Source organism: Bombina bombina, chromosome 4, assembly GCF_027579735.1.
Source record: "Bombina bombina isolate aBomBom1 chromosome 4, aBomBom1.pri, whole genome shotgun sequence".
Lineage (NCBI taxonomy): Eukaryota > Metazoa > Chordata > Amphibia > Anura > Bombinatoridae > Bombina > Bombina bombina.
In genome coordinates this window covers 445,503,834-445,530,563 of record NC_069502.1, presented here as the reverse complement: position 1 = coordinate 445,530,563, position 26,730 = coordinate 445,503,834, and the positions used below count along the sequence as shown (strand labels likewise).

Below are 26,730 nucleotides of genomic sequence, written 5' to 3'. Positions count from 1 at the left end.
TGTAACTAAGATCCATTGCTGTTCTCACACATAACTGAAGAGAGAGGTAACTTCAGCTGGGGAATGGCGTGTAGGTTATCCTGCTATGAGGTATGTGCAGTTTAATTTTTTTCTAGAGGAATGTAAATGCTAGAAAATGATGCTGATACCAGATTTATTTAAGGTAAGCCTGATTACAGTGATTTAATAGCGACTGGTATCATGCTTACTGTCAGAGGTAATACTCTTATTATTTTTCAATTCCTGTCATATAAAACGTTTGCTGGGAGTGCTTAAACGTTTTTATATATGTTTTTTATTATATTTATTATAGATTTGATAGATAGATAGATAGATAATTTCCCAGACAGATAATTTCAAGACGTGCGGGCTGAGACCTATGGTAAGGTTCCCAGAGGCAGTTGCGGCGCCCAAGGCTCTGATTAGAACAGAGCACTCTGGAGTGTATCGGAACATTCTTCGGCTTTTCTAAAAAGCTAAAGTGCTTGAAAGTGTATTATTTGTTTTTCAACTGTATTATCACAGATACATTACAGCTAGAATGGCAGATATTTCACATTCTCAGTACGATGTTCTTACATTTATTTGTACTCATTGCATAATTCCACAATGGGTTGCAGGGAAGTCGATTCTGTAACAATTCAGAATGCAGAATGGGAAATATACAATGCTTAGAAGTGTAGAGGCCAAGATGCTAATAAATGCAAAAACAGAATGAGGGTAGTTGTTATACCCTTGGGAAAACTACTATAAACTTGTTATTGAAGTTGAAGTGTGTCTGGGCAATGAATGATGCATAAAGTGAGCCGCACTGCCCTTTAAGATTTTGTTTTTACCTCCATTTTCAGAAGAAAGTGCCCCAGGCTCTCTAAAAAAAGTGATATTAACTGATTGTCATAGGAAAAACCATGGGACTCCCTTTAGTTTATATATATGTTACAGATAAAGTGCATTTTTTGCACTTTAACTAGTGCCTAGTAGGTAATGTGCAGATTATCTAGGTAATTTGCAGATTACCTAGGTAATTTGAGAAATGAAATAATTTTTCTGCACTTTAACTGATCACCCTAGTTAATCTGATTAACTGATTAAGTGCTATTATGCCAATACTGCATATGTTGGACACTATGATTATTTTTTATCTGTTGATATAACAAAATATTGTTTTTACGCATGCTAAGCCCCTGATTGACACTTATACAGGTAGGCCAATGATATATTTTCAAGGTCTGCTGATCTGATACAGGGTATCTAATGTCTTCCAATATTATTGTTATGTTATCATCTAGTCTCTGTCTTGCCAGAGTTTTTCGTTATGTATGAAATGGTCTTATAACATCAGAAATACGGTAGAAATTAGAATAATATGCTTATTTATATTCTATATACTATAAATTTTATTTTGACCGATTCAATTGACAGTCTATACCTATATTGTGTGCACTCATTTAAGTTAGGTTAAAATGTGGTGTATCACTATTCACATGGAGCTTAATTTTTAAGCACATTTGATCCAAGGACCACCTTCCATTATTGAATAACTCATAATATATGACTTTATGAATTGAGAGATCCTGTAATATACGCACATACTGACACTAGGTTTTTTTATGTGGTAATTTGTATGGGTCATGGCACTCTAATTCTATTGGTTAACAGAGCCGAGCCTCTATGTCCACTGACAATCATATCCTAATTGACATTGTTTAATATTTTTTTCTGACCTCTAACCAATAACTGACAATCATGCATGCAATCTCAGCCATTAACGCTTATATTAAATATTTGCATGAGCGGTGTTTTGATGATAAATAAGTACATATATTTATAACACATGATAACACATTATCTATTAAAATATATAACAGCTCTCTACTATATAGAACTGGGATATCCTGCAAAATGTGTTCATACTAATATTAGTTTTTTTAATGTGGTAATTTAAATGTTTCCTGGCTCTCTAATTATATTGGCTAGCAATGCCCAGCCTCTATGTCCACTGACAAACATGTCCTAATTGATGTTATTATGATGATTATTCTCCCTGTAATATAACATTTGTGTGCTATTACAAACCAGTTAGCTATATTATGATATGGTTTAGTCTACCTGCTGTCTGTGCCATATCATACTAATCTAAAGATTTCTTACCTATTTCTCTGATATCTTAAAACATTGTAAAATTTTAGATACTGGCTACCATATATCCTGGCAAGTTTAAAGGTATGTTGTAAATATGGTGTTATAATGAGGTACTGCTTTAAAGTGAATGTAAAGTTTAATGAATAAGTGCCAGGTTTTTAAAAATATTCTGCAAAAAAGGGGCATTCATTCATTAAACTTTACAACTATGCTTCTTTTTAATAATACTGACCTTTGTTTTATGGAAAGCAGACCGGCGATCCTCCGCCCCCAGCTACTGCAGTAGTTAGCACAGAGATGACTAATCCGGCTTCCTCCAATTGTTGTGTTGCACCATGAGCTGTACACCAAAGTGGGCAAGCAACGATTGGAGGAAGCCGGTCTGCTTTCCATAAAACAAAGGTTAGTATTTTAAGAAGCATTGTTGTAAAGTTTAATGAATAAAAGTGCCCCTGTTTTAAGTTATTTTGTCTGTTGGTTGCTATGGGAACCCTGTTTTGGTGTTTTTTTCTCACTTGTGGGAGGGGTTAAAGGTCTAAATACCCTCATCGCACTGTTGTTCAGGTTGGACTGAAGAAGGGTAGATTATTCTCGAAACGTCACCAGAATAAAAAAATATTGTCTAAAACCCAGTGAGTGCGGTCTGTATGCTTTGCGGTCTGTATGCTTTATATATAAATATATATATATATATATATATATATATATATATATATATATATATATATATAATGTCGAATGGTTAGAGTAGAGGGTTTTTAATAGCACTTCCAAAGGGGGTAATCCACATACATATAGGGAAAAAAAGGAAAATGTTTCCTATATTAGTACTGTGTTTGTTGGGAACAAATAATTGATAATACCCGCTCACATGTAGTAAGTAAAAAGTTGAGTAGTAGATGAAACGTTTCGGTTTATATGTAGAAAGTCTTTCAACCAGCTGACTGAACCTTGCCTAAGCACAGCTCTAGATAAATTTGAAAAACCCCAAAAATCACCCACTGTTAGCAATATAGTGAGTGGCAAGGAGGGTTTCCTACATTCCTGATCTTTTGAGTCAGAGATAAAGACGGCCCATTACTATAAGGAGAAAGAAAAAAGAAAAGCATCTGGAGGTTGAACATTGGAGTTTCTGCATCTAAACCGAAACATATCATCTACTACTCAACTTTTCATTTACTACAGGCGAGCGGGTATTATCAATTATTTGTTCCCAACAAACACAGTACTAATATAGGAAACATTTTCCTTTTTTCCCTATATGTATGAGGATTACACCCTTTGGAAGCGCTTTTAAAACCCCTCTACTCTAACCATTCGACATTTCTTTCTCACTGAGGTGAAGATGAGAACCCCTAATAGCAGCATCTAGGGTGGGCCACATTTACATAAAAATATTGAAGTTCATTTTCTGGCGCTATTTCTACCACCTCTTCATTCCATATATATATATATCTCCCATGTGTATCTGCACTCTCAATAGAGCTTGGTCAGCGACCAGGGTGCAAAGTCAATATATCAATAAGTATCCACAAATAATTAATTAGTGAGTGCAGTCCTTAATTGTGGATACTTATATATATATATACACACACACAAATTTCTTGTTTTTTGTATTTATATTATGATTTGTATTATATATATATATATATATATATATATATATATATATATATATATATATATATATATCATAGGGAAAGCTAAATGTTTCTAGCTGCTAAATTTATAGTCTGGAATTTAAACAAATTAGTAGAGTCCTTTGGGAAAGTCATGTTTAGGACTGCTGCTACTGTATGGTTCACCAGCCGTCTTCTGCCATAGACTTTACAAGGTTAAACACATCAATAATACAAGTATTATATCCTATAATGAATTAGACTATGCTTTTATTGCATTGAAATATCCCATTATTTCAAAAGATTTTTACATCATTGAAAAATGACAGTTTCCTGCATCCATCATATGTACAGCAACACTGACATCTAATATATACCATCTTCAAATGTTTACTTTCAAATTATATCTCAGATTCTAATATTTGCCTATCTTCTCTATTTACAACCAAAATGATTTTCCCCAGCTTTCCCGATATCCACTTGTTACACATTTGTATTAATACTACTCTGTAAACAATTTAGACAAACAGAACCACTTTATTTAGAGCAATTTCTATAATTTAACCATCAAAGCATCTTATATTTTAAATGTTTTAATTCCTATGTATTTTTTTAAAGGAAAACTATACACAGGATCTTTCCATCATACAGAAATGTCTCTAGTACCGTATAATACGCTTTCAGGTTAGTATATAAAGCTTTAAGGAAAATGAAGAGATCAAACACTACATATGGAAGGTTTCAAGCAATATAGATAGTGAATTTGATGCTACTGTAGTACTGTACACGGAATCAGGCTTCAGAATTTAGATATTACTCACTTTCACCTTCAGAACCTTTTTTCCTAAATCCCTCAGAGATATTTTTTATAGCCAGTAATTTAATCCGCACACCACTCTGTAGAGCACTAATCCTTGTAATTGATGGAAAGTGTTTGTAATCTCCTAGTTCTTAATTAACTCATCCTCCAAGACTTTGGATATAATGCCTTTGTTCTCTGTATAAGTCTGACAAAGAGCCACGTGAAGGAGAAACAGATACTCAAGTGAGCTCCGAGCCAGCTGTCCCTGTGATTTCATGACAGTATTCTCAACTAGCATGTTCCATAATATATGAAAAGCAAATAACATTGCACAGTGTTCCCCTGTAATTTGTATTCTACCCTATTCTGTGCAAAGGGATGAAAATAAAATCTGTATAATATTTCATTCTGCTAATGCATTTATTAAAATCAAGTTCTTATAAATAATTGTAATAAATGTATAATTTAATGCATTGTTGTTCATGCATATGGTCTGCCAAAACACAACAGAGAATCCTAAAATATTATACGATTGTTATTCTGTAGCAACAATCTCATTGTTTTTTTTATAATGTTAAATTATACAGTTGCATTGAATATTGAAGATCAACCTATTTGTATTTGTCTTCACTAAGGGAATCATTTTAAAACAACAGCACATTGACATTCAGAACACACCAGCTTCCCACCAAATCAATGCCATTAGCTTAATGTCCCAACCATATGACCCAGCCTTGGAGAGGCTGTTGCATGTCATCCATGAGTCAGCCCAGAGCAGCGCTTGACATTACCGGGAAGGAAAAAGAAATTGAGAGAAATAATTATTAAGAAGGGGGGTTGAATGAGGTATACAAAAGATGATAGACAGAAGGAAAGGAGGCCTAGAATGGAAGAAAGTGACACTCAGCAATGTGTTTTTTTTTCTCCTTATATACATTATATGTTATAAATTAGTCACTTGTAGAATGCATACAAAAAAAAGGACATTAATAAAATAGAAATAATGGGAAAAACTGTAAAAATGTGTATGGGCCAAAGAGAAGAATAAGAATCAAGGAAAGTAGAGAATTGTTGATATGGTTTAAAAAAATAAATGTGTAGAGGAAAGTAGTGATAAAGTGATGGCTATATGGCGCTTGATAAAGATCAATGATACTGTTTAACAATAACTAAACCCAGCTTGATCCAGTTTCTTAGCATCTTCCAGACTGACCAAATGAATCCCTTGGGACAGTCTGCCATTAACTTGTCCTGACAATGAGGCTGTCAGATGTCATTTTAAAGCTGGGAATCTGTGAGTCATTTCTTATTGAGTTTATCCAACAATGAGTGTTGACCTTTCCCTTTTACAGATTACAGATGTGCAACTGTTGCCGCTGAGTTTCTGTTGGGATTGTCTCTTGGCTACTGCTCTGGGTATCTATTCCCTAAAGGGAGTATTGCAGCAGCGTTATGGATAATGCTGTACATTTTGTAATAGATTTAATAAACATGCTACATTAAGAGCCACTGAATCTGTTGGATTCCAGAATTTATAAAAGTTAATATTCCATTAGGAGCTCTTTAGCTATGTTAGGGCTGTTTACTACATTTCTGTTTGACAGAGTAAGATAAATACTGTGCATTATATCACTAACAAAATGCAGGTTAGTTATTTTGAACTTAGTACTTTGTATATTCAAAGCAGATAACAGGAATTACGAATTAAGAATGTAAGCATAGGAGCCGGACTATTTTTGGCTAAGCACCTGGGTAGCACTTTCTGATTGGTGTCTAAATGTACAAAATTCAATGAAGGTGGCAGCAAAAACGATTTATTAGAAAGTCAACACTGTCAAAACAGCAGCGACGTTTCGGGAGAACCTCCCTTAATCATGCATGTTCTCCCGAAACATTGCTGCTGTTTTGACTGTGCTGGCTTTCTAATAAATCGTTTTTGATGCCTCCTTCGTTGAATTTTGTGAGATTACCTTGGAGGAAGAAGTAGGCCTCCTGGGTGGTGTGCACAGACCGTTGAGTGCTTGGCTAAATTGTGGTTTTGGTGTCTAAATGTAGCCACCAATCAGCAAGCGCTACCCAGGTGCTGAACCAAAAATGGGCCGGCTCCTACACTTACATTCAAATAAAGATACCAAGAAAACGAAGAAAAATTGATAATAGGAGTAAATTAGAAAGTTGCTTAAAATTGTTTGCTCTATCTGAATCACGAAAGTTTAATTTTGACTAGACTATTCCTTTAATAAAGACTTTACCTTTAAACTATTTACCTAACTGCTTACATACATGATGGCTGGGTACAAAAGATGCTTTACTTCCCTGGTTTTGTGATGGCCAATGACCAAATTTAAGAAGTAATACTGAAAGAAACAAAAAAAAGTTATATACTTTACATATGTTTTAGGCAATCATCAAATAGCAATGATGTTTAGTAACAGATAATTGCTATGTATATGCATCGTATGTTATCTGTTATGTTTTGTGATGATTGTTATTAATTATTTCATAGGCTTCTCCTCAACCATGGAAATGGTAATAGATTGGGACTGGCTACTCCATGTTCATTTGAAATAAGATGAAACATCTCTTAGATTTGATTGCTATTAAGTTAAAAAAGGGTTTAAATGTCAGGGCATCTCTAGTGTGGTGAAACATAATTCTGGATAGAGCTGCTATGTCCTCTGTTGATATCTTAATGTCCCTGCCTTAGGGACATTAAGATATATTCATGGACTTATTACTAACTAGAAAAGTTTCTGTGGAAAATACCTATATAAAATGAAGCCTATTTGTTACAGGTATAAGCAATCTCCTACTGTAAGTAGAGCTCACTGTGAATACAATCTTCAGACCGTTTTTCTTTATGAATCTTGTAGTGATGTGGAACAGTGCAACCAATGTCTGTTAAATTCATGCTCTCAAAACAAACATACAGTAAAGCAGCACTTCAAATAAAATTCTTCTTTATTAGTCAGATCTCCATAGAAATGACAATGTAACGGTTCGATCAACAAATCTGACTAAGATCTATTGAATGTAATTTTATTTGAAGTGCTGCTGTACTGGACGTTTGTTTTGCATATGGGCAATATGTGCAGCAGCCTACAGCATTCACTCTACACGTGCTGGATTTACTCCTCAAACTTTATGCTCTCAGACACTACGCAATTTTTCTGAACCAAGCTTATTTTGGGCTATTTACAAGTGGAGCACAAAAGTTTGGGGTTTATCGCAGGGGTTTACACTCGAATGATTACAGCAACTTCAGAGCTCTGGTAAACTTTGAGGAAACTAAAAGGTTGCACAAAACACATCAAAAATACATTACAAAGTACACTTACTCTCATAATAACACTATCTAATAAAAATTATGTTAAAAAAAATATTGCACACAAAAGCTATAGGGGAATATTTATTAATGTGCGAGCAGTCATGATATGATGTAGCGTATCATGTCCGTTGCACATCAATAAATGCCGTCAGCATTTATCATTGCACCAGCAGTTCTTGTGAACTGCTGGTGCAATGCCACCCCCTGCAGATTCACTGCCAATGGTCCGCTAACAGGGGGTGTCAATCATCCCGATCATATTCGATCGGGTTGATTTCTGTCCGCCGCCTCAGAGCAGGCGGACAAGTTATGGAGCAGCAGTCTTTAGAAACAAGGGGCATCAAGCTCCATACGGAGCTTGATAAATTGACCCCATAAGGCTCAAAGATATGAGATCTCTGGAGTTTAAAAAAAAGGCAGGCAAAGGGCTTTAACAAAGACATGCATACATATACATGTCTAAAGATGTATATGCATATATATATATATATGTCTATATATGTATTTATATGTGTATATGTATTTATATGTCTATATATGTATTTATATGTCTATATATGTATTTATATATCTATATATGTATATATATGTATTTATATGTCTATATATGTATTTATAAGTCTATATATGTATTTATATGTCTATATATGTATATATATGTATTTATATGTCTATATATGTATTTATATGTCTATATATGTATATATATGTATTTATATGTCTATATATGTATTTATATGTCTATATATGTATTAATATGTCTATATATGTATATATATGTATTTATATGTCTATATATGTATTTATATGTCTATATATGTATTTACAGACACATATGCACATATACAGACTTATGCAGTTAAGTAGATGAAAACATGAAAAAACATATTTATGCAATATTCATATTTAATAAAGGTTTTAACTATGTATTTACTGTAAATATTTCACATTCCAATGTTCTACTCATAGCAGAATATGTATGAGTATTTATAAAATATATTCACAAATATATATATGTATATATATATATATATATATATATATATATATATACCTTTATATAATCATGTATATATATATATATATATATATATATATATATATATATATATATATATATATATATATATATATATATATATATATATATATATATATATATATATATATATATATATATACAGGGAGTGCAGAATTATTAGGCAAGTTGTATTTTTGAGGATTAATTTTATTATTGAACAACAACCATGTTCTCAATGAACCCAAAAAACTCATTAATATCAAAGCTGAATAGTTTTGGAAGTAGTTGTTAGTTTGTTTTTAGTTATAGCTATTTTAGGGGGATATCTGTGTGTGCAGGTGACTATTACTGTGCATAATTATTAGGCAACTTAACAAAAAACAAATATATACCCATTTCAATTATTTATTTTTACCAGTGAAACCAATATAACATCTCAACTTTCACAAATATACATTTCTGACATTCAAAAACAAATCAGTGACCAATATAGCCACCTTTCTTTGCAAGGACACTCAAAAGCCTGCCATCCATGGATTCTGTCAGTGTTTTGATCTGTTCACCATCAACATTGGGTGCAGCAGCAACCACAGCCTCCCAGACACTGTTCAGAGAGGTGTACTGTTTTCCCTCCTTGTAAATCTCACATTTGATGATGGACCACAGGTTCTCAATGGGGTTCAGATCAGGTGAACAAGGAGGCCATGTCATTAGATTTTCTTCTTTTATACCCTTTCTTGCCAGCCACGCTGTGGAGTACTTGGACGCGTGTGATGGAGCATTGTCCTGCATGAAAATCATGTTTTTCTTGAAGGATGCAGACTTCTTCCTCTACCACTGCTTGAAGAAGGTGTCTTCCAGAAACTGGCAGTAGGACTGGGAGTTGAGCTTGACTCCATCCTCAACCCGAAAAGGCCCCACAAGCTCATCTTTGATGATACCAGCCCAAACCAGTACTCCACCTCCACCTTGCTGGCGTCTGAGTCGGACTGGAGCTCTCTGCCCTTTACCAATCCAGCCACGGGCCCATCCATCTGGCCCATCAAGACTCACTCTCATTTCATCAGTCCATAAAACCTTAGAAAAATCAGTCTTGAGATATTTCTTGGCCCAGTCTTGACGTTTCAGCTTGTGTGTCTTGTTCAGTGGTGGTCGTCTTTCAGCCTTTCTTACCTTGGCCATGTCTCTGAGTATTGCACACCTTGTGCTTTTGGGCACTCCAGTGATGTTGCAGCTCTGAAATATGGCCAAACTGGTGGCAAGTGGCATCTTGGCAGCTGCACGCTTGACTTTTCTCAGTTCATGGGCAGTTATTTTGCGCCTTGGTTTTTCCACACGCTTCTTGCGACCCTGTTGACTATTTTGAATGAAACGCTTGATTGTTCGATGATCACGCTTCAGAAGCTTTGCAATTTTAAGAGTGCTGCATCCCTCTGCAAGATATCTCACTATTTTTTTACTTTTCTGAGCCTGTCAAGTCCTTCTTTTGACCCATTTTGCCAAAGGAAAGGAAGTTGCCTAATAATTATGCACACCTGATATAGGGTGTTGATGTCATTAGACCACACCCCTTCTCATTACAGAGATGCACATCACCTAATATGCTTAATTGGTAGTAGGCTTTCGAGCCTATACAGCTTGGAGTAAGACAACATGCATAAAGAGGATGATGTAGTCAAAATACTAATTTGCCTAATAATTCTGCACTCCCTGTATATATATATATATATATATATATATATATATATATATATATATATATATATATTTATTTATTTATTTTTCCAGGAGAAAAGCACACTCCAAAGGTCTTAATATTGTCTAATGACGAGCTTTTGAGGCTCGAAAACATTTACACATTAAAGTGGGATTCAAATTAAGACCTTTGGAGTGTGCGTTTCTCCTGGAATATGTTTTTGATCTTTTGGAGCACCCAAGGCTTTACTTAGAGTGGTCTGGAGTGCACTCTGCTTTATATATATAAATATATATTGTGCCAAAAAAACATCAGCTGTATGTGGAAATAACAGAATTTATGTTTACCTGATAAATTACTTTCTCCAACGGTGTGTCCGGTCCACGGCGTCATCCTTACTTGTGGGATATTCTCTTCCCCAACAGGAAATGGCAAAGAGCCAGCAAAGCTGGTCACATGATCCCTCCTAGGCTCCGCCTACCCCAGTCATTCGACCGACGTTAAGGAGGAATATTTGCATAGGAGAAACCATATGATACCGTGGTGACTGTAGTTAAAGAAAAAAAAATTATCAGACCTGATTAAAAAACCAGGGCGGGCCGTGGACCGGACACACCGTTGGAGAAAGTAATTTATCAGGTAAACATAAATTCTGTTTTCTCCAACATAGGTGTGTCCGGTCCACGGCGTCATCCTTACTTGTGGGAACCAATACCAAAGCTTTAGGACACGGATGAAGGGAGGGAGCAAATCAGGTCACCTAAATGGAAGGCACCACGGCTTGCAAAACCTTTCTCCCAAAAATAGCCTCAGAAGAAGCAAAAGTATCAAACTTGTAAAATTTGGTAAAAGAGTGCAGTGAAGACCAAGTCGCTGCCCTACATATCTGATCAACAGAAGCCTCGTTCTTGAAGGCCCATGTGGAAGCCACAGCCCTAGTGGAAGGAGCTGTGACCCTTTCAGGAGGCTGCCGTCCGGCAGTCTCGTAAGCCAATCTGATGATGCTTTTAATCCAAAAAGAGAGAGAGGTAGAAGTTGCTTTTTGACCTCTCCTTTTACCAGAATAAACAACAAACAAGGAAGATGTTTGTCTAAAATCCTTTGTAGCATCTAAATAGAATTTTAGAGCGCGAACAACATCCAAATTGTGCAACAAACGTTCCTTCTTCGAAACTGGTTTCGGACACCGAGAAGGCACGACTATCTCCTGGTTAATGTTTTTGTTAGAAACAACTTTTGGAAGAAAACCAGGTTAGTACGTAAAACCACCTTATCTGCATGGAACACCAGATAAGGAGGAGAACACTGCAGAGCAGATAATTCTGAAACTCTTCTAGCAGAAGAAATTGCAACCAAAAACAAAACTTTCCAAGATAATAACTTAATATCAACGGAATGTAAGGGTTCAAACGGAACCCCCTGAAGAACTGAAAGAACTAAGTTGAGACTCCAAGGAGGAGTCAAAGGTTTGTAAACAGGCTTGATTCTAACCAGAGCCTGAACAAAGGCTTGAACATCTGGCACAGTTGCCAGCTTTTTGTGAAGTAACACAGACAAGGCAGAAATCTGTCCCATCAAGGAACTTGCAGATAATCCTTTTTCCAATCCTTCTCGAAGGAAGGATAGACTCTTAGGAATCTTAACCTTGTCCCAAGGGAATCCTTTAGATTCACACCAACAGATATATTTTTTCCAAATTTTGTGGTAAATTTTTCTAGTTACAGGCTTTCTGGCCTGAACAAGAGTATCAATAACAGAATCTGAGAACCCTCGCTTTGATAAGATCAAGCGTTCAATCTCCAAGCAGTCAGCTGGAGTGGGACCAGATTCGGATGTTCGAACGGACCTTGAACAAGAAGGTCTCGTCTCAAAGGTAGCTTCCATGGTGGAGCCGATGACATATTCACCAGATCTGCATACCAAGTCCTGCGTGGCCACGCAGGAGCTATCAAGATCACCAACGCCCTCTCCTGATTGATCCTGGCTACCAGCCTGGGGATGAGAGGAAACGGCGGGAATACATAGGCTAGTTTGAAGGTCCAAGGTGCTACTAGTGCATCTACTAGAGTCGCCTTGGGATCCCTGGATCTGGACCCGTAGCAAGGAACCTTGAAGTTCTGACGAGAGGCCATCAGATCCATGTCTGGAATGCCCCACAGTTGAGTGATTTGGGCAAAGATTTCCGGATGGAGTTCCCACTCCCCCGGATGCAATGTCTGATGACTCAGAAAATCCGCTTCCCAATTTTCCACTCCTGGGATGTGGATTGCAGACAGGTGGCAGGAGCGAGTCTCCGCCCATTGAATGATTCTGGTCACTTCTTCCATCGCCAGGGAACTCCTTGTTCCCCCCTGATGGTTGATGTACGCAACAGTCGTCATGTTGTCTGATTGAAACCGTATGAACTTGGCCCTCGCTAGCTGAGGCCAAGCCTTGAGAGCATTGAATATCGCTCTCAGTTCCAGAATATTTATCGGTAGAAGAGATTCTTCCCGAGACCAAAGACCCTGAGCTTTCAGGGATCCCCAGACCGCGCCCCAGCCCATCAGACTGGCGTCGGTCGTGACAATGACCCACTCTGGTCTGCGGGAGGTTACCCCTTGTGACAGGTTGTCCAGGGACAGCCACCAACGGAGTGAGTCTCTGGTCCTCTGATTTACTTGTATCTTCGGAGACAAGTCTGTATAGTCCCCATTCCACTGACTGAGCATACACAGTTGTAATGGTCTTAGATGAATGCGCGCAAAAGGAACTATGTCCATTGCCGCTACCATCAAACCTATCACTTCCATGCACTGCGCTATGGAAGGAAGAGGAACGGAATGAAGTATCCGACAAGAGCTTAGAAGTTTTGTTTTTCTGGTCTCTGTCAGAAAAATCCTCATTTCTAAGGAGTCTATTATTGTTCCCAAGAAGGGAACTCTTGTCGACGGAGATAGAGAACTCTTTTCCACGTTCACTTTCCATCCGTGAGATCTGAGAAAGGCCAGGACTATGTCCGTGTGAGCCTTTGCTTGAGGAAGGGACGACGCTTGAATCAGAATGTCGTCCAAGTAAGGTACTACAGCAATGCCCCTTGGTCTTAGCACCGCCAGAAGGGACCCTAGTACCTTTGAGAAAATCCTTGGAGCAGTGGCTAATCCGAAAGGAAGCGCCACAAACTGGTAATGTTTGTCCAGGAATGCGAACCTTAGGAACCGATGATGTTCCTTGTGGACAGGAATATGTAGATACGCATCCTTTAAATCCACCGTGGTCAAGAATTGACCTTCCTGGATGGAAGGATTGTTCGAATGGTTTCCATCTTGGACGATGGAACCTTGAGAAACTTGTTTAGGATCTTGAGATCTAAGATTGGTCTGAACGTTCCCTCTTTTTTGGGAACTACGAACAGATTGGAGTAGAACCCCATCCCTCGTTCTCTTAATGGAACAGGATGAATCACTTCCAGAAGATAACCTTGGGAGACTATTTCTAGCGCCCAAGGATCCAGAACATCTCTTGCCCAAGCCTGAGTGAAGAGAGAGAGTCTGCCCCCCACCAAATCCGGTCCCGGATCGGGGGCCCGCATCTCATGCTGTCTTGGGAGCAGTGGCAGGTTTCTTGGCCTGCTTTCCTTTGTTCCAGCCTTGCATAGGTTTCCAGGCTGGATTGGCTTGAGAAGTATTACCCTCCTGCTTAGAGGACGTAGCACTTGGGGCTGGTCCGTTTCTGCGAAAGGGACGAAAATTAGGTTTATTTTTGGCCTTGAAAGACCTATCCTGAGGAAGGGCGTGGCCCTTGCCCCCAGTGATATCAGAGATAATCTCTTTCAAGTCAGGGCCAAACAGTGTTTTCCCCTTGAAAGGAATGTCAAGCAATTTGTTCTTGGAAGACGCATCCGCTGACCAAGATTTTACAAAGCGCTCTGCGCGCCACAATAGCAAACCCAGAATTTTTCGCCGCTAACCTAGCCAATTGCAAGGTGGCGTCTAGGGTGAAAGAATTAGCCAATTTAAGAGCACGAATTCTGTCCATAATCTCCTCATAAGAAGAAGAATTACTAATAATCGCCTTTTCTAGCTCATCGAACCAGAAACACGCGGCTGTAGTGACAGGGACAATGCATGCAATTGGTTGTAGAAGGTAACCTTGCTGAACAAACATCTTTTTTAGCAAACCTTCTAATTTTTTATCCATAGGATCTTGGAAAGCACAACTATCTTCTATGGGTATAGTGGCGCGCTTGTTTAGAGTAGAAACCGCCCCCTCGACCTTGGGGACTGTCTGCCATAAGTCCTTTCTGGGGTCGACTATAGGAAACAATTTTTAAATATGGGGGGAGGTACGAAAGGTATACCGGGCCTGTCCCATTCTTTATTAACAATGTACGCCACCCGCTTGGATATAGGAAAAGCTTCGGGGGGGCCCCGGGGCCTCTAGGAACTTGTCCATTTTACATAGTGTTTCTGGAATGACCAGATAATCACAATCATCCAAATTGGATAACACCTCCTTAAGCAGAGCGCGGAGATGTTCCAACTTAAATTTAAAAGTAATCACATCAGGTTCAGCTTGTTGAGAAATTTTTCCTGAATCTGAAATTTCTCCCTCAGACAAAACCTCCCTGGCCCCCTCAGACTGGTGTAGGGGCCCTTCAGAAACAATATCATCAGCGTCCTCTAAGCCATCTCCGTGGAGATGTTGCCTGTACAACGGCAAAGAGAATGACTGGGGTAGGCGGAGCCTAGGAGGGATCATGTGACCAGCTTTGCTGGCTCTTTGCCATTTCCTGTTGGGGAAGAGAATATCCCACAAGTAAGGATGACGCCGTGGACCGGACACACCTATGTTGGAGAAATTTATTTATGAATAAATAGAACATATTCTGCTATGTGAAGATCATGGAAATGTGAAATATTCATATTTTCATGTTGGGTTAGTGCACTTGAGAATATGAGATCGGGTTTGCGCGAGAGGTATTTATTCCCCTTTTTTTCTCTGATGACTTCTAAGGGGGAATACGTGAATGCACACTCGATATTCTAACTTCAGCTTTTTGCCCTTGTCGGGTTAGCGCTTGATCGAAAAAAGTTTACTTTGAACGAGCGCAACAGACAATAGCAAAAAGATTACGGCCTAGATTTGGAGTTTGGCGGTAGAAGGGCTGTTAACGCTCCGCAGGGTTTTTTCTGGCCGCACCATAAATTTAACTCTGGTATCGAGAGTTCAAACAAATGCTGCGTTAGGCTCCAAAAAAGGAGCGTAGAGCATTTTTGCCGCAAATGCAACTCTCGATACCAGAGTTGCTTACGGACGCGGCCAGCCTCAAAAACGTGCTCGTGCACGATTCTCCCATAGGAAACAATGGGACTGTTTGAGCTGAAAAAAAACCTAACACCTGCAAAAAAGCAGCGTTCAGCTCCTAACGCAGCCCCATTGTTTCCTATGGGGAAACACTTCCTACGTCTGCACCTAACACTCTAACATGTACCCCGAGTCTAAACACCCCTAACCTTACACTTATTAACCCCTATTCTGCCGCCCCCGCTATCGCTGACCCCTGCATATTTTTTTAACCCCTAATCTGCCGCTCCGTAAACCGCCGCAACCTACGTTATCCCTATGTACCCCTAATCTGCTGCCCTAACATCGCCGACCCCTATATTATATTTATTAACCCCTAATCTGCCCCCCCTCAACGTCGCCGACACCTGCCTACACTTATTAACCCCTAATCCGCCTCACTAACCCTATCATAAATAGTATTAACCCCTAATCTGCCCTCCCTAACATCGCCGACACCTACCTTCAATTATTAACCCCTAATCTGCCGAGCGGACCTCACCGCTATTCTAATAAATGTATTAACCCCTAAAGCTAAGTCTAACCCTAACACTAACACCCCCCTAACTTAAATATAATTTACATCTAACGAAATAAATTAACTCTTATTGCAATCGGATTGAACTTGAAGGAGCCTCTAACGCTGGTTTTGACGGCTACCGCCGAACTCCAAATCTAGGCCTACTTCTTGTGCAATTAATGCTCTAGCTGGAGAGTTAATTAGCGCGCTAATCTGTCCCTTTATTGGTATATATTACAAATATGCAATGTTTATTACTGGTTAATGTGAGAACAGCATTTAGATAGAAAGAGAATGAAGGAAGCTAAGTGAGACTATATTAATGCAATCCAAGAACAAGGGGTTATTCACCAAAGTTTTAAATTGCATTCTGCAATGTTGTGCTTCCAAATATGTGATATAAATAAATAAATAAATACATAGAAACCGACCATATTTCATAACTTACTTCTTAATATTTAATGCACATTATCTGCAATATTCTACCAAGATGACATAATAAAACACAGGAAGTCATAAGCAATGCATGTTACAGAACAGAATATTATGAGGACTCAGCTCTAAATAGCTTATCAATTCAACATACAAATCACCAATAATTGTATGAGATTATCTTACTCATATCCTCCAAATAAATGAGTCACATCACTGAATACAAGCAGGATAAATATGTCTCACAAATGTCTAAAACTATTTGAAATACAGAACAGATAAAATTAGCAGAATGGCTAATATAGTGTAGCACATCAAAGTGGCTAGCTGAATGCCTGCTAAAAATAAACCAGTCTTTGCTTCATGAATACACGGTACAGGAAGAAGCAATACTGTTGGATTGGCAGCTGAGTTGTGGAATAGGCTTGCACAGAATGGCATAACGGTGCTCACCTATAATCCAGGTCATTTTGGCTTTGTCATTTAGCACCTGTTTCCCTAATTCATTCTCACATTGAAATGTTATTGAATTTTTAAAATGAGTGATAGAGTTGCTTCTTGTATATGTTGTTTTGTACAGTGTAGTTCATGGATTTGCTGTCATATAATATCATGAGGTAGATGTTGCAGTTGTGAATAACAGCTACAGGCTACTGATTATTTGTAATGCAGAACTGAACCTACTACAGCATATGTTGTTAATGAGGGATGACCAGTCACTTTCTTATTATAATCAGTCACTTTCTTATTAAAACCAGTCACTCTCTTAGTATAACCAGTCACAGCTGCCTCCCCCCACCAGTGCTCAGCTCCAATGGTAAAGACTTTGTACTGAAGTGATTACAATCTATTTCCTGACACTTAGGGCAAGTCATAGTGCCCACTCCTGAGCATCAGTACAACTATATTGACAAGGTGAGTTGCTATTACCTCACTTAACCCAAGCAGTGATTTGTGTCTTAACTGTCTGACAATAATGCTTGTAAGCGGATTGATTATGTACCGATTCTGGCCGAAAGGTATTATGTTTGTATGGACTATTTCTAGTCATCTCAAATGGTCACAAGTGTGTGTTTCCAAGGGGAATACTATTATTTCTCACCCTTTGTGGGTCATTTAGTTTAACATGCATGCAGTACTAGTGTAAAGAGGAATAGTGGCTTCCTTCCGGAGAAGCATATTCTGCACTTCTACCCCTATATTATGGCTTAATATTTTGCTTGTGTCTGCTGCTTTTGGCTTCACACCAAGCTATATATAATTACATTACAAGAATCATCTATTAAACATACAGCTTTTCTCTAGTAATGCCTAATCATTAAAGCAACGACTGGATCTATTCACCAGTTCTGCTGTAAAAGCCCAGATTCCGTTGTACACAAATCACTGGTATCTTTGGAGTTCACTGCCCTTTGCTTGCAGCTGGATTAAATTTCCTACAAGTTATCCTTGTAAAAATGGTAGCTACTTGTGTCTCAAGACAAATATTAAAACAGGCATTTTTAATTAGCAATATAATACATAGTTTTAAACTAAGTTTGCAGGTCCCAAATAGTCCAATTTATTTTTTGAATATGTTTATGTCTTTTCAATAACTTATTTTTTGTTTTTGTAAGTGCTCAAATATAAGGCTTGGGCACTGGTCTAGCCTACTGGTTTTCAAACCTGTCTTCAGGCCTCCCTAACAGGCCACATTTTTGAGACTATCTGAACAAGAGCACAGGTGAAATACTCAGCTAATCAGTAAACATGGTTATTTTACCTGCTCTCATCCAAGGTAATCCTGAAAACCTGGCCTGTTGGGGAGGCCTGAGAGCAGATTTGAAAACCTGTGGTCTAGCCTGTTCCTGAGAATAGATCCCTTAAAGGGATATACATGTGCAAAAAGGAAATGCTTTAATATGACAGACCATGTTATTATTGTACTATTGCTTGCATACAACTGTGCGTTTAACCCCTACAAATGGATTAAACACATAGTTAAATTCAGGTCCAGAGCATCCATGCACTACTGGGAGCTAGCTGAATACATCTAGTGAGACAACGGCAAGATACAAATGTGTATAGCCACCAATCAACAGCTATCTACGAGTAGTGTAAGATATGTACATATTCTTTTTCAACTGGATGCTAAGAGAACAAAGTAAATCTGAAAATTGAAGTGAATTTAAAATTGTCTTAAAATGACATACTCTATATGAACCATGCAAGTTAAATTTGACTATCCTATCTCTTTATTTCGTTCTTCGTGCAACTTAGAGGGGCATGTGCCCCTTCACTGGAAAAGAAGATCTGCTCTTTGTCCTTCTAGTGGATGTAGTTTAGAGTAATAAAAAAGTGGTGGTGGTGGGGGGGGGGGGGGGCTTGAAACAGCGCCGCTGTCTTTGCAAAAGAAAATCTTCTCCTTTAAATAAGGTATCATCTGATCCTCTTGATTTCACATGACTGATATAAAAAAATGCAATTTTCTGACATACACCAGGTAATAAAATATGGTAACAAAAAGGAGAAAGTGCTGGATCTCTCTTGTTTCTGTCAAAAATTAAAACCTTACATGAAATGATCTCTTATGCAAAAGATACATACATTGCTCTGTCAAATGGCTGGTGACATAACCCTCTAGATGTCATATCATTAAGAAAAGTAGTAAATATTGATCCCACTAGACATAAGTAAAGAGAACTAAAATGAATTGGTCATTGATACTGAACTACTCTTCCTACAAGCCAATGAAACAATTATAATGATGAGATGGGTCACATGACCCTCTAGATTTCATATAATTTTTTTACAAATAAAAATTATTTGTGTCACTAGATGTTTGACACATTTCACTCATAAAGTCATAATGAGACACACATCACAACCTACACTTATTGCTCTCTGTCACAGTGAGGTTGATGCACTTTTATTTTTTTTACAGATGACTCCATTACCAACAACATTTGAATGCTACTATATGGATTCTTTGGACCATGCAGCTATTTCAGAGCGCTGAGCGTATTAGATACTGAGGTAATGCTCTATATAACGTACTTCATGGCTTAGTGACTGCTTGGTTTATAGTTTGTACCTTCGGTCAGTACCCTACTTGCCTGTATCTAATGTTAGTAGCTATAGTTTTCCTGGTACATACCTTGCCGGAGTGGAGCGTATCAGTTCAGACACTTTGTGCATATAATCCGTGGCCAGCACAACCACCTCCTCATTCTCTGAGAACTCCTCGTGGAATATTCTGTCCAGTAGGCGTTTCCACCTCAACTGTTTACAAAGGAAAATATGGATATAAAAAAATAAGAATGTGTTGTAAAAGGCTTTCAGTGGTGCAGCTTGCAGGCATATGGGCCTATGTATAAACTGTGATAAGCTTTCAGCATTTATAAAAAAAAAATTGTCTATACCTATTCCATAAGAACAAATATAAATGGTGTCCAGTGACCATTTCAGTGCCTGATAGGGTCAATCAACCCGATTGTATTCTATCGGTCCGATTGCTGTCCGCCACCTCAGAGGTGGCGGATGAGTTAAGGAGCAGCAGTCTTAGGACCACTGCTTCTTAACTTCCGCTTCAGGTGGAACTGAAGTGGAGTGGGTGGGAAGCAGCATCCGCTGCTTCATAAATCGACCCCAAAGTGTTTAATGTCCCTTTTAATCAGTGCATTAGAAAATGGTAACTACTATTTAAAATCAGCTATCAGACATAGCAAACCTCCAGCAGCTGAGGTGTTAATAGTTTGTATTATGGGCTCTTGTGATAATTGCTGTGATTTCTTGGCAGGGTTTGAAGGAGATGTACAGGGCTGGAGATAAATCTCAAAAATGTAACAGGACATTTGTGAGTTATTTATGTTCACTGGGGTGAAGAAACCTCTTGGCAACGTTACAGCCATCTATCTTCAGGGGAGAGGAGAGAAATGCAGTATGAAAGCTGTAATACAGAACACTGCTCCTGTTTCCTTTGTTAGCTTCCCTGAACCTTTGCACTGTATATCGGAAGTCTGTCACTAACGCTCTTCTTACTCACTACAAACTGTATCACTCACGCACTTCACCTGATTATTACAAAGTAGTTCACAAACAAAAAGTGAAATTGCTGCCATTGTCTCATATTATTATAGTTATTGATTATATAGCTAATATGCCCCGTTCTGTTTATGCCTCTGTAGCACATTTACATGTTTCTCCCCAGAAGACTGTCATGCAAAATCTTTTGATGCCCTTAAACGTCCTTCCTTAATTAACAATTCTTAATTACAGTTAAGCCCCCAAGCTTAATTTATAGCGTAATCCATTAAAGCTAGGATGTCCTCAATTAAAAGAAAAAACAAACACACATTTTTCACATTATTCTTTGTATGATTGGATGAAAAAATAAACAATTCTGTTCTACTAGTCATAATACAATAGAAACACAGTCATCATAATAGTTCTTAAAGAGGCATACAAGTGTGAACAAAGTAAACTGTGTAATTATCAATGTACTATTCCTTGTATATAAATATTTCTTTAACTCCAGCAAATAGTTTGTCAGCTCCAGAGCCCTGATGGGAGCTAGCTGATGAGGTAATGGCATGAAGTATTTGTAGGTAGCTTACAGTTGTTCTTAGTAGTGCATTGCCTACCTAAGAATGATTTAAGGGCCATAATACCCAAATGTTTAAACACTTGAAAGTGATGCAGCATAGCTGTAAAAAGCTGTCTAGAAAATATCTCCTAAACATCTCTATGTAAAAAAGAAAGATATTTTACCTCAAAAGTTCCTCAGTAGCCACCTCCCATTGTAAAGGATTTCTAAGCAGCATATTAGTATGTCTGTCCTGGGACAGCTGAAAGGATGAGCCTCGTGAACTCTCATATTATTTCACCAATCAGGTAAAGGAAGCTTACTATGAAATCTCATGAGAGTTAAGTCAAATCTCATGAGATCACAGTAAGAGATCATGACCTTAGCGCTGCTGATGCTGATTGGCTGCTGTTCATTTCTTCATATTTTTTTTTATTTTTACCTGCAGCTGGGAGCAGGTGAATTATAACTTTTTACACAGAACTTACTCTGCTGAGCTGAGGAGATTGTGAGGTAAAATATCTTCCTTTTTTACATAGAGATGCTCAGGTGATATTTTCCTGTCAGCTTTTTACAGTTATACTGCATCAGTTTCAAGTGATTTAGCATATGAGTATTATGTCCCTTTAACAAAGGGATACCAAGAAAACAAAGTTAAAGTAATAACAAAGTAAAATAAAAAATCTTATACAATTGTATGCACTTTCTCTGACATTCATGTTGATTTAAGAACTATCAGATTGGCTACAAACTACTGAATAGGAAAAACAATAAGGACATTTATGCCATATGAGCTGCGTGTAATAACATAATTTATGCTTACCTGATAAATTTATTTCTCTTGTAGTGTGTTCAGTCCACGGGTCATCCATTACTTATGGGATATATTCTCCTTCCCAACAGGAAGTTGCAAGAGGATCGCCCAAGCAGAGCTGCTATATAGCTTCTCCCCTCACATGTCATATCCAGTCATTCGACCGAAACAAGACGAGAAAGGAGAAACTATAGGGTGCAGTGGTGACTGGAGTTATAATTTAAAATTTAGAACCTGCCTCAAAAAGACAGGGCGGGCCGTGGACTGAACACACTACAAGAGAAATAAATTTATCAGGTAAGCATAAATTATGTTTTCTCTTGTTAAGTGTGTTCAGTCCACGGGTCATCAGTTACTTATGGGATACCAATACCAAAGCTAAAGTACACGGATGATGGGAGGGACAAGGCAGGAACATTAAACAGAAGGAACCACTGCCTGTAGAACCTTTCTCCTAAAAACAGCCTCTGAAGAAGCAAAAGTGTCAAATTTGTAAAATTTGGAAAAAGTATGAAGTGAAGACCAAGTTGCAGCCTTGCAAATCTGTTCAACAGAGGCCTCATTCTTAAAGGCCCAGGTGGAAGCCACAGCTCTAGTGGAATGAGCTGTAATTTTTTCAGGAGGCTGCTGTCCAGCAGTCTCATAGGCTAAGCGTATTATGCTACGAAGCCAAAAAGAGAGAGAGGTAGCCGAAGCCTTTTGACCTCTCCTCTGTCCAGAGTAAACGACAAACAGAGAAGAAGTTTGTCGAAAATCTTTAGTTGCCTGTAAGTAGAACTTCAGGGCACGGACCACGTCTAGATTATGCGAAAGACGTTCCTTCTTTGAAGAAGGATTAGGGCATAACGATGGAACAACAATCTCTTGATTGATATTCCTGTTAGAAACAACCTTAGGTAAAAACCCAGGTTTAGTACGCAGGACTACCTTGTCTGAATGAAAGATCAGATAAGGAGAATCACAATGTAAGGCAGATAACTCAGAGACTCTTCGAGCCGAGGAAATAGCCATCAAAAACAGAACTTTCCAAGATAAAAGCTTAATATCAATGGAATGAAGGGGTTCAAACGGAACACCCTGAAGAACTTTAAGAACCAAGTTTAAGCTCCACGGAGGAGCAACAGTTTTAAACACAGGCTTAATCCTAGCCAAAGCCTGACAAAAAGCCTGGACGTCTGGATTCTCTGCCAGACGCTTGTGTAAAAGAATAAACAGAGTAGAAATCTGTCCCTTTAGTGAACTAGCGGATAAGCCCTTTTCTAAACCCACTTGTAGAAAAGACAATATCCTAGGAATCCTAACCTTACTCCATGAGTAACTCTTGGATTCACACCAATATAAATATTTACGCCATATCTTGTGGTAAATTTTTCTGGTAACAGGTTTCCGAGCCTGTATTAATGTATCAATAACCGAATCCGAAAACCCACGCTTTGATAGAATCAAGCGTTCAATTTCCAAGCAGTCAGCCTCAGAGAAATTAGGTTTGGATGGTTGAAAGGACCCTGAATTAGAAGGTCCTGCCTCAGGGGTAGAGACCATGGTGGACATGTCCACTAGGTCTGCATACCAGGTCCTGCGTGGCCACGCAGGCGCTATCAGAATCACTGATGCTCTCTCCTGTTTGATCCTGGCAATCAGTCGAGGTAGCAACGGAAAAGGTGGAAACACATAAGCTATGTTGAAAACCCAAGGGGCTGCTAGTGCATCTACCAGCACCGCACCCGGGTCCCTGGACCTGGATCCGTAACAAGGAAGCTTGGCGTTCTGGCAAGATGCCAAGAGATCCAGATCCGGTTTGCCCCAACGACAAATCAGTTGAGCAAATACCTCCGGGTGGAGTTCCCACTCCCCCGGATGAAAGGTCTGTCGACTTAGAAAATCCGCTTCCCAGTTCTCCACGCCTGGGATGTAGATCGCTGACAGGTGGCAAGAGTGAGACTCTGCCCAGCGAATTATCTTCAAGACTTCCAACATCGCTAGGGAACTCCTGGTTCCCCCTTGATGATTGATGTAAGCCACAGTCGTGATGTTGTCCGACTGAAATCTGATGAACCTCAGTGTTGCTAACTGAGGCCAAGCTAGAAGAGCATTGAATATTGCTCTTAATTCTAGAATGTTTATAGGGAGGAGTCTCTCCTCCTGAGTCCACAATCCCTGAGCCTTCAGGGAGTTCCAGACTGCTCCCCAGCCTAGTAGGCTGACATCTGTTGTTACAATCATCCAATCTGGTCTGCGAAAAGTCATTCCTTTGGACAGATGAACCCGTGACAACCACCAGAGAAGAGAATCTCTGGTCTCCTGGTCCAGATTTAGCAAAGGGGACAGATCTGAGTAATCCCCATTCCATTGACTTAGCATGCATAGTTGCAGCGGTCTGAGATGTAGGCGCGCAAATGGCACTATGTCCATTGCCACGACCATTAAGCCGATTACTTCCATGCACTGAGCTACTGATGGGCTTGGAATGGAGTGAAGGACACGGCAAGCATTGAGAATCTTTGATAACCTGGACTCCGTCAGGTAAATCTTCATCTCTACAGAATCTATAAGAGTCCCTAGAAAAGGGACCCTTGTGAGTGGTAACAGAGAACTCTTTTACACGTTCACTTTCCACCCATGCGACCTCAGAAATGCTAGAACTATCTCTGTATGAGACTTTGCATTTTGAAAACTTGACGCTTGTATCAGAATGTCGTCTAGGTACGGAGCCACCGCTATGCCTCGTGGTCTTAGTACCGCCAGAAGTGAGCTTAGAACCTTTGTAAAAATTCTCGGGGCCGTAGCTAACCCGAAGGGAAGAGCTACAAACTGGTAATGCCTGTCTAGAAAGGTAAATCTTAGGTACCGATAATGATCTTTGTGAATCGGTATGTGAAGGTAGGCATCCTTTAAGTCCACTGTGGTCATATATTGACCCTCTTGGATCATGGGTAGGATGGTCCGAATAGTTTCCATCTTGAACGATGGAACCCTTAGGAATTTGTTTAAGATTTTTAAGTCTAAGATTGGTCTGAAGGTTCCCTCTTTCTTGGGAACCACAAACAGATTTGAATAAAACCCTTGCCCCTGTTCCGTTCGCGGAACTGGGTGGATCACTCCCATCACTAAGAGGTCTTGTACACATTGTAGAAATGCCTCTTTCTTTACTAGGTTTGTTGATAACCTTGACAGATGAAACCTCCCTTGTGGAGGAGAAGTTTTGAAATCCAGAAGGTATCCCTGAGATATAATCTCCAACGTCCAGGGATCCTGTACATCTCTTGCCCAAGCCTGGGCGAAGAGAGAAAGTCTGCCCCCCACTAGATCCGTCTCCGGAAAGGGGGCCCTGTCTTCATGCTGTCTTAGGGGCGGAAGTAGGCTTTCTGGCCTGCTTGCCCTTGTTCCATGACTGGTTGCCTTTCCAACCCTGTCTGTAACGAGCAGTAGTTCCTTCCTGTTTTGGAACGGAGGAAGTTGATGCTGCTCCTGCCTTGAAATTACGAAAGGCACGAAAATTAGACTGTTTGGCCTTTGATTTGGCCCTGTCCTGAGGAAGGGTGTGGCCCTTACCTCCAGTAATGTCAGCAATAATTTCCTTCAAGCCGGGCCCGAATAAGGTCTGCCCTTTGAAAGGAATGTTTAGTAGTTTAGACTTAGAAGTTACATCTGCTGACCAGGATTTAAGCCATAGCGCTCTGCGCGCCTGTATGGCGAATCCGGAATTCTTAGCCGTAAGTTTGGTTAAATGCACTACGGCATCCGAAACCAACGCATTAGCCAGCTTAAGGGTTCTAATCTTGCTCAAAGATTCATCCAATGGTGCTGTGCGAATCGCCTCTTCCAGAGACTCAAACCAGAATGCCGCTGCAGCAGTGACAGGCGCAATGCATGCAAGAGGCTGTAATATAAAACCTTGTTGATCAAACATTTTCTTAAGGTAACCCTCTAATTTTTTATCCATTGGATCTGAGAAAGCACAGCTATCCTCCACTGGGATAGTGGTACGCTTGGCTAAAGTAGAAACTGCTCCCTCCACCTTAGGGACCGTCTGCCATAAGTCTCGTGTGGTGGCGTCTATAGGGAACATTTTTCTAAATATCGGAGGAGGGGAAAAAGGCACACCGGGTCTATCCCACTCCTTGCTAATAATCTCTGTAAGCCTCTTTGGTATAGGAAAAACGTCAGTACACACCGGTACCGCATAGTATTTATCCAGCCTACATAATTTCTCTGGGATTGCCACTGTGTCACAATCATTCAGAGCCGCTAACACCTCCCCTAGCAACACGCGGAGGTTCTCAAGCTTAAATTTAAAATTTGAAATTTCTGAATCCGGTCTCCCCGAATCAGAACCGTCACCCACAGAATGAAGCTCTCCGTCCTCATGTTCTGCAAATTGTGACGCAGTATCAGACATGGCTCTCGTGTCATCGGCGCACTCTGTCCTTAACCCAGAGCTGTCGCGCTTGCCTCTGCTTGGGCATA

The 26,730-nt window shown here is 39.3% G+C and overlaps 1 protein-coding gene across 1 annotated transcript in view; it reads right to left on the bottom strand.

The window, feature by feature from the left end:
• The window catches only part of ECEL1 (endothelin converting enzyme like 1), a 173,616-nt gene that overhangs the window by 69,069 nt on the left and 77,817 nt on the right, over nt 1-26,730 (bottom strand). The window contains exon 5 of the mRNA XM_053709058.1: nt 20,022-20,146. Within this exon, the coding sequence (XP_053565033.1) occupies nt 20,022-20,146 (125 nt within the window). The remainder of the gene's footprint in view (nt 1-20,021; nt 20,147-26,730) is intronic.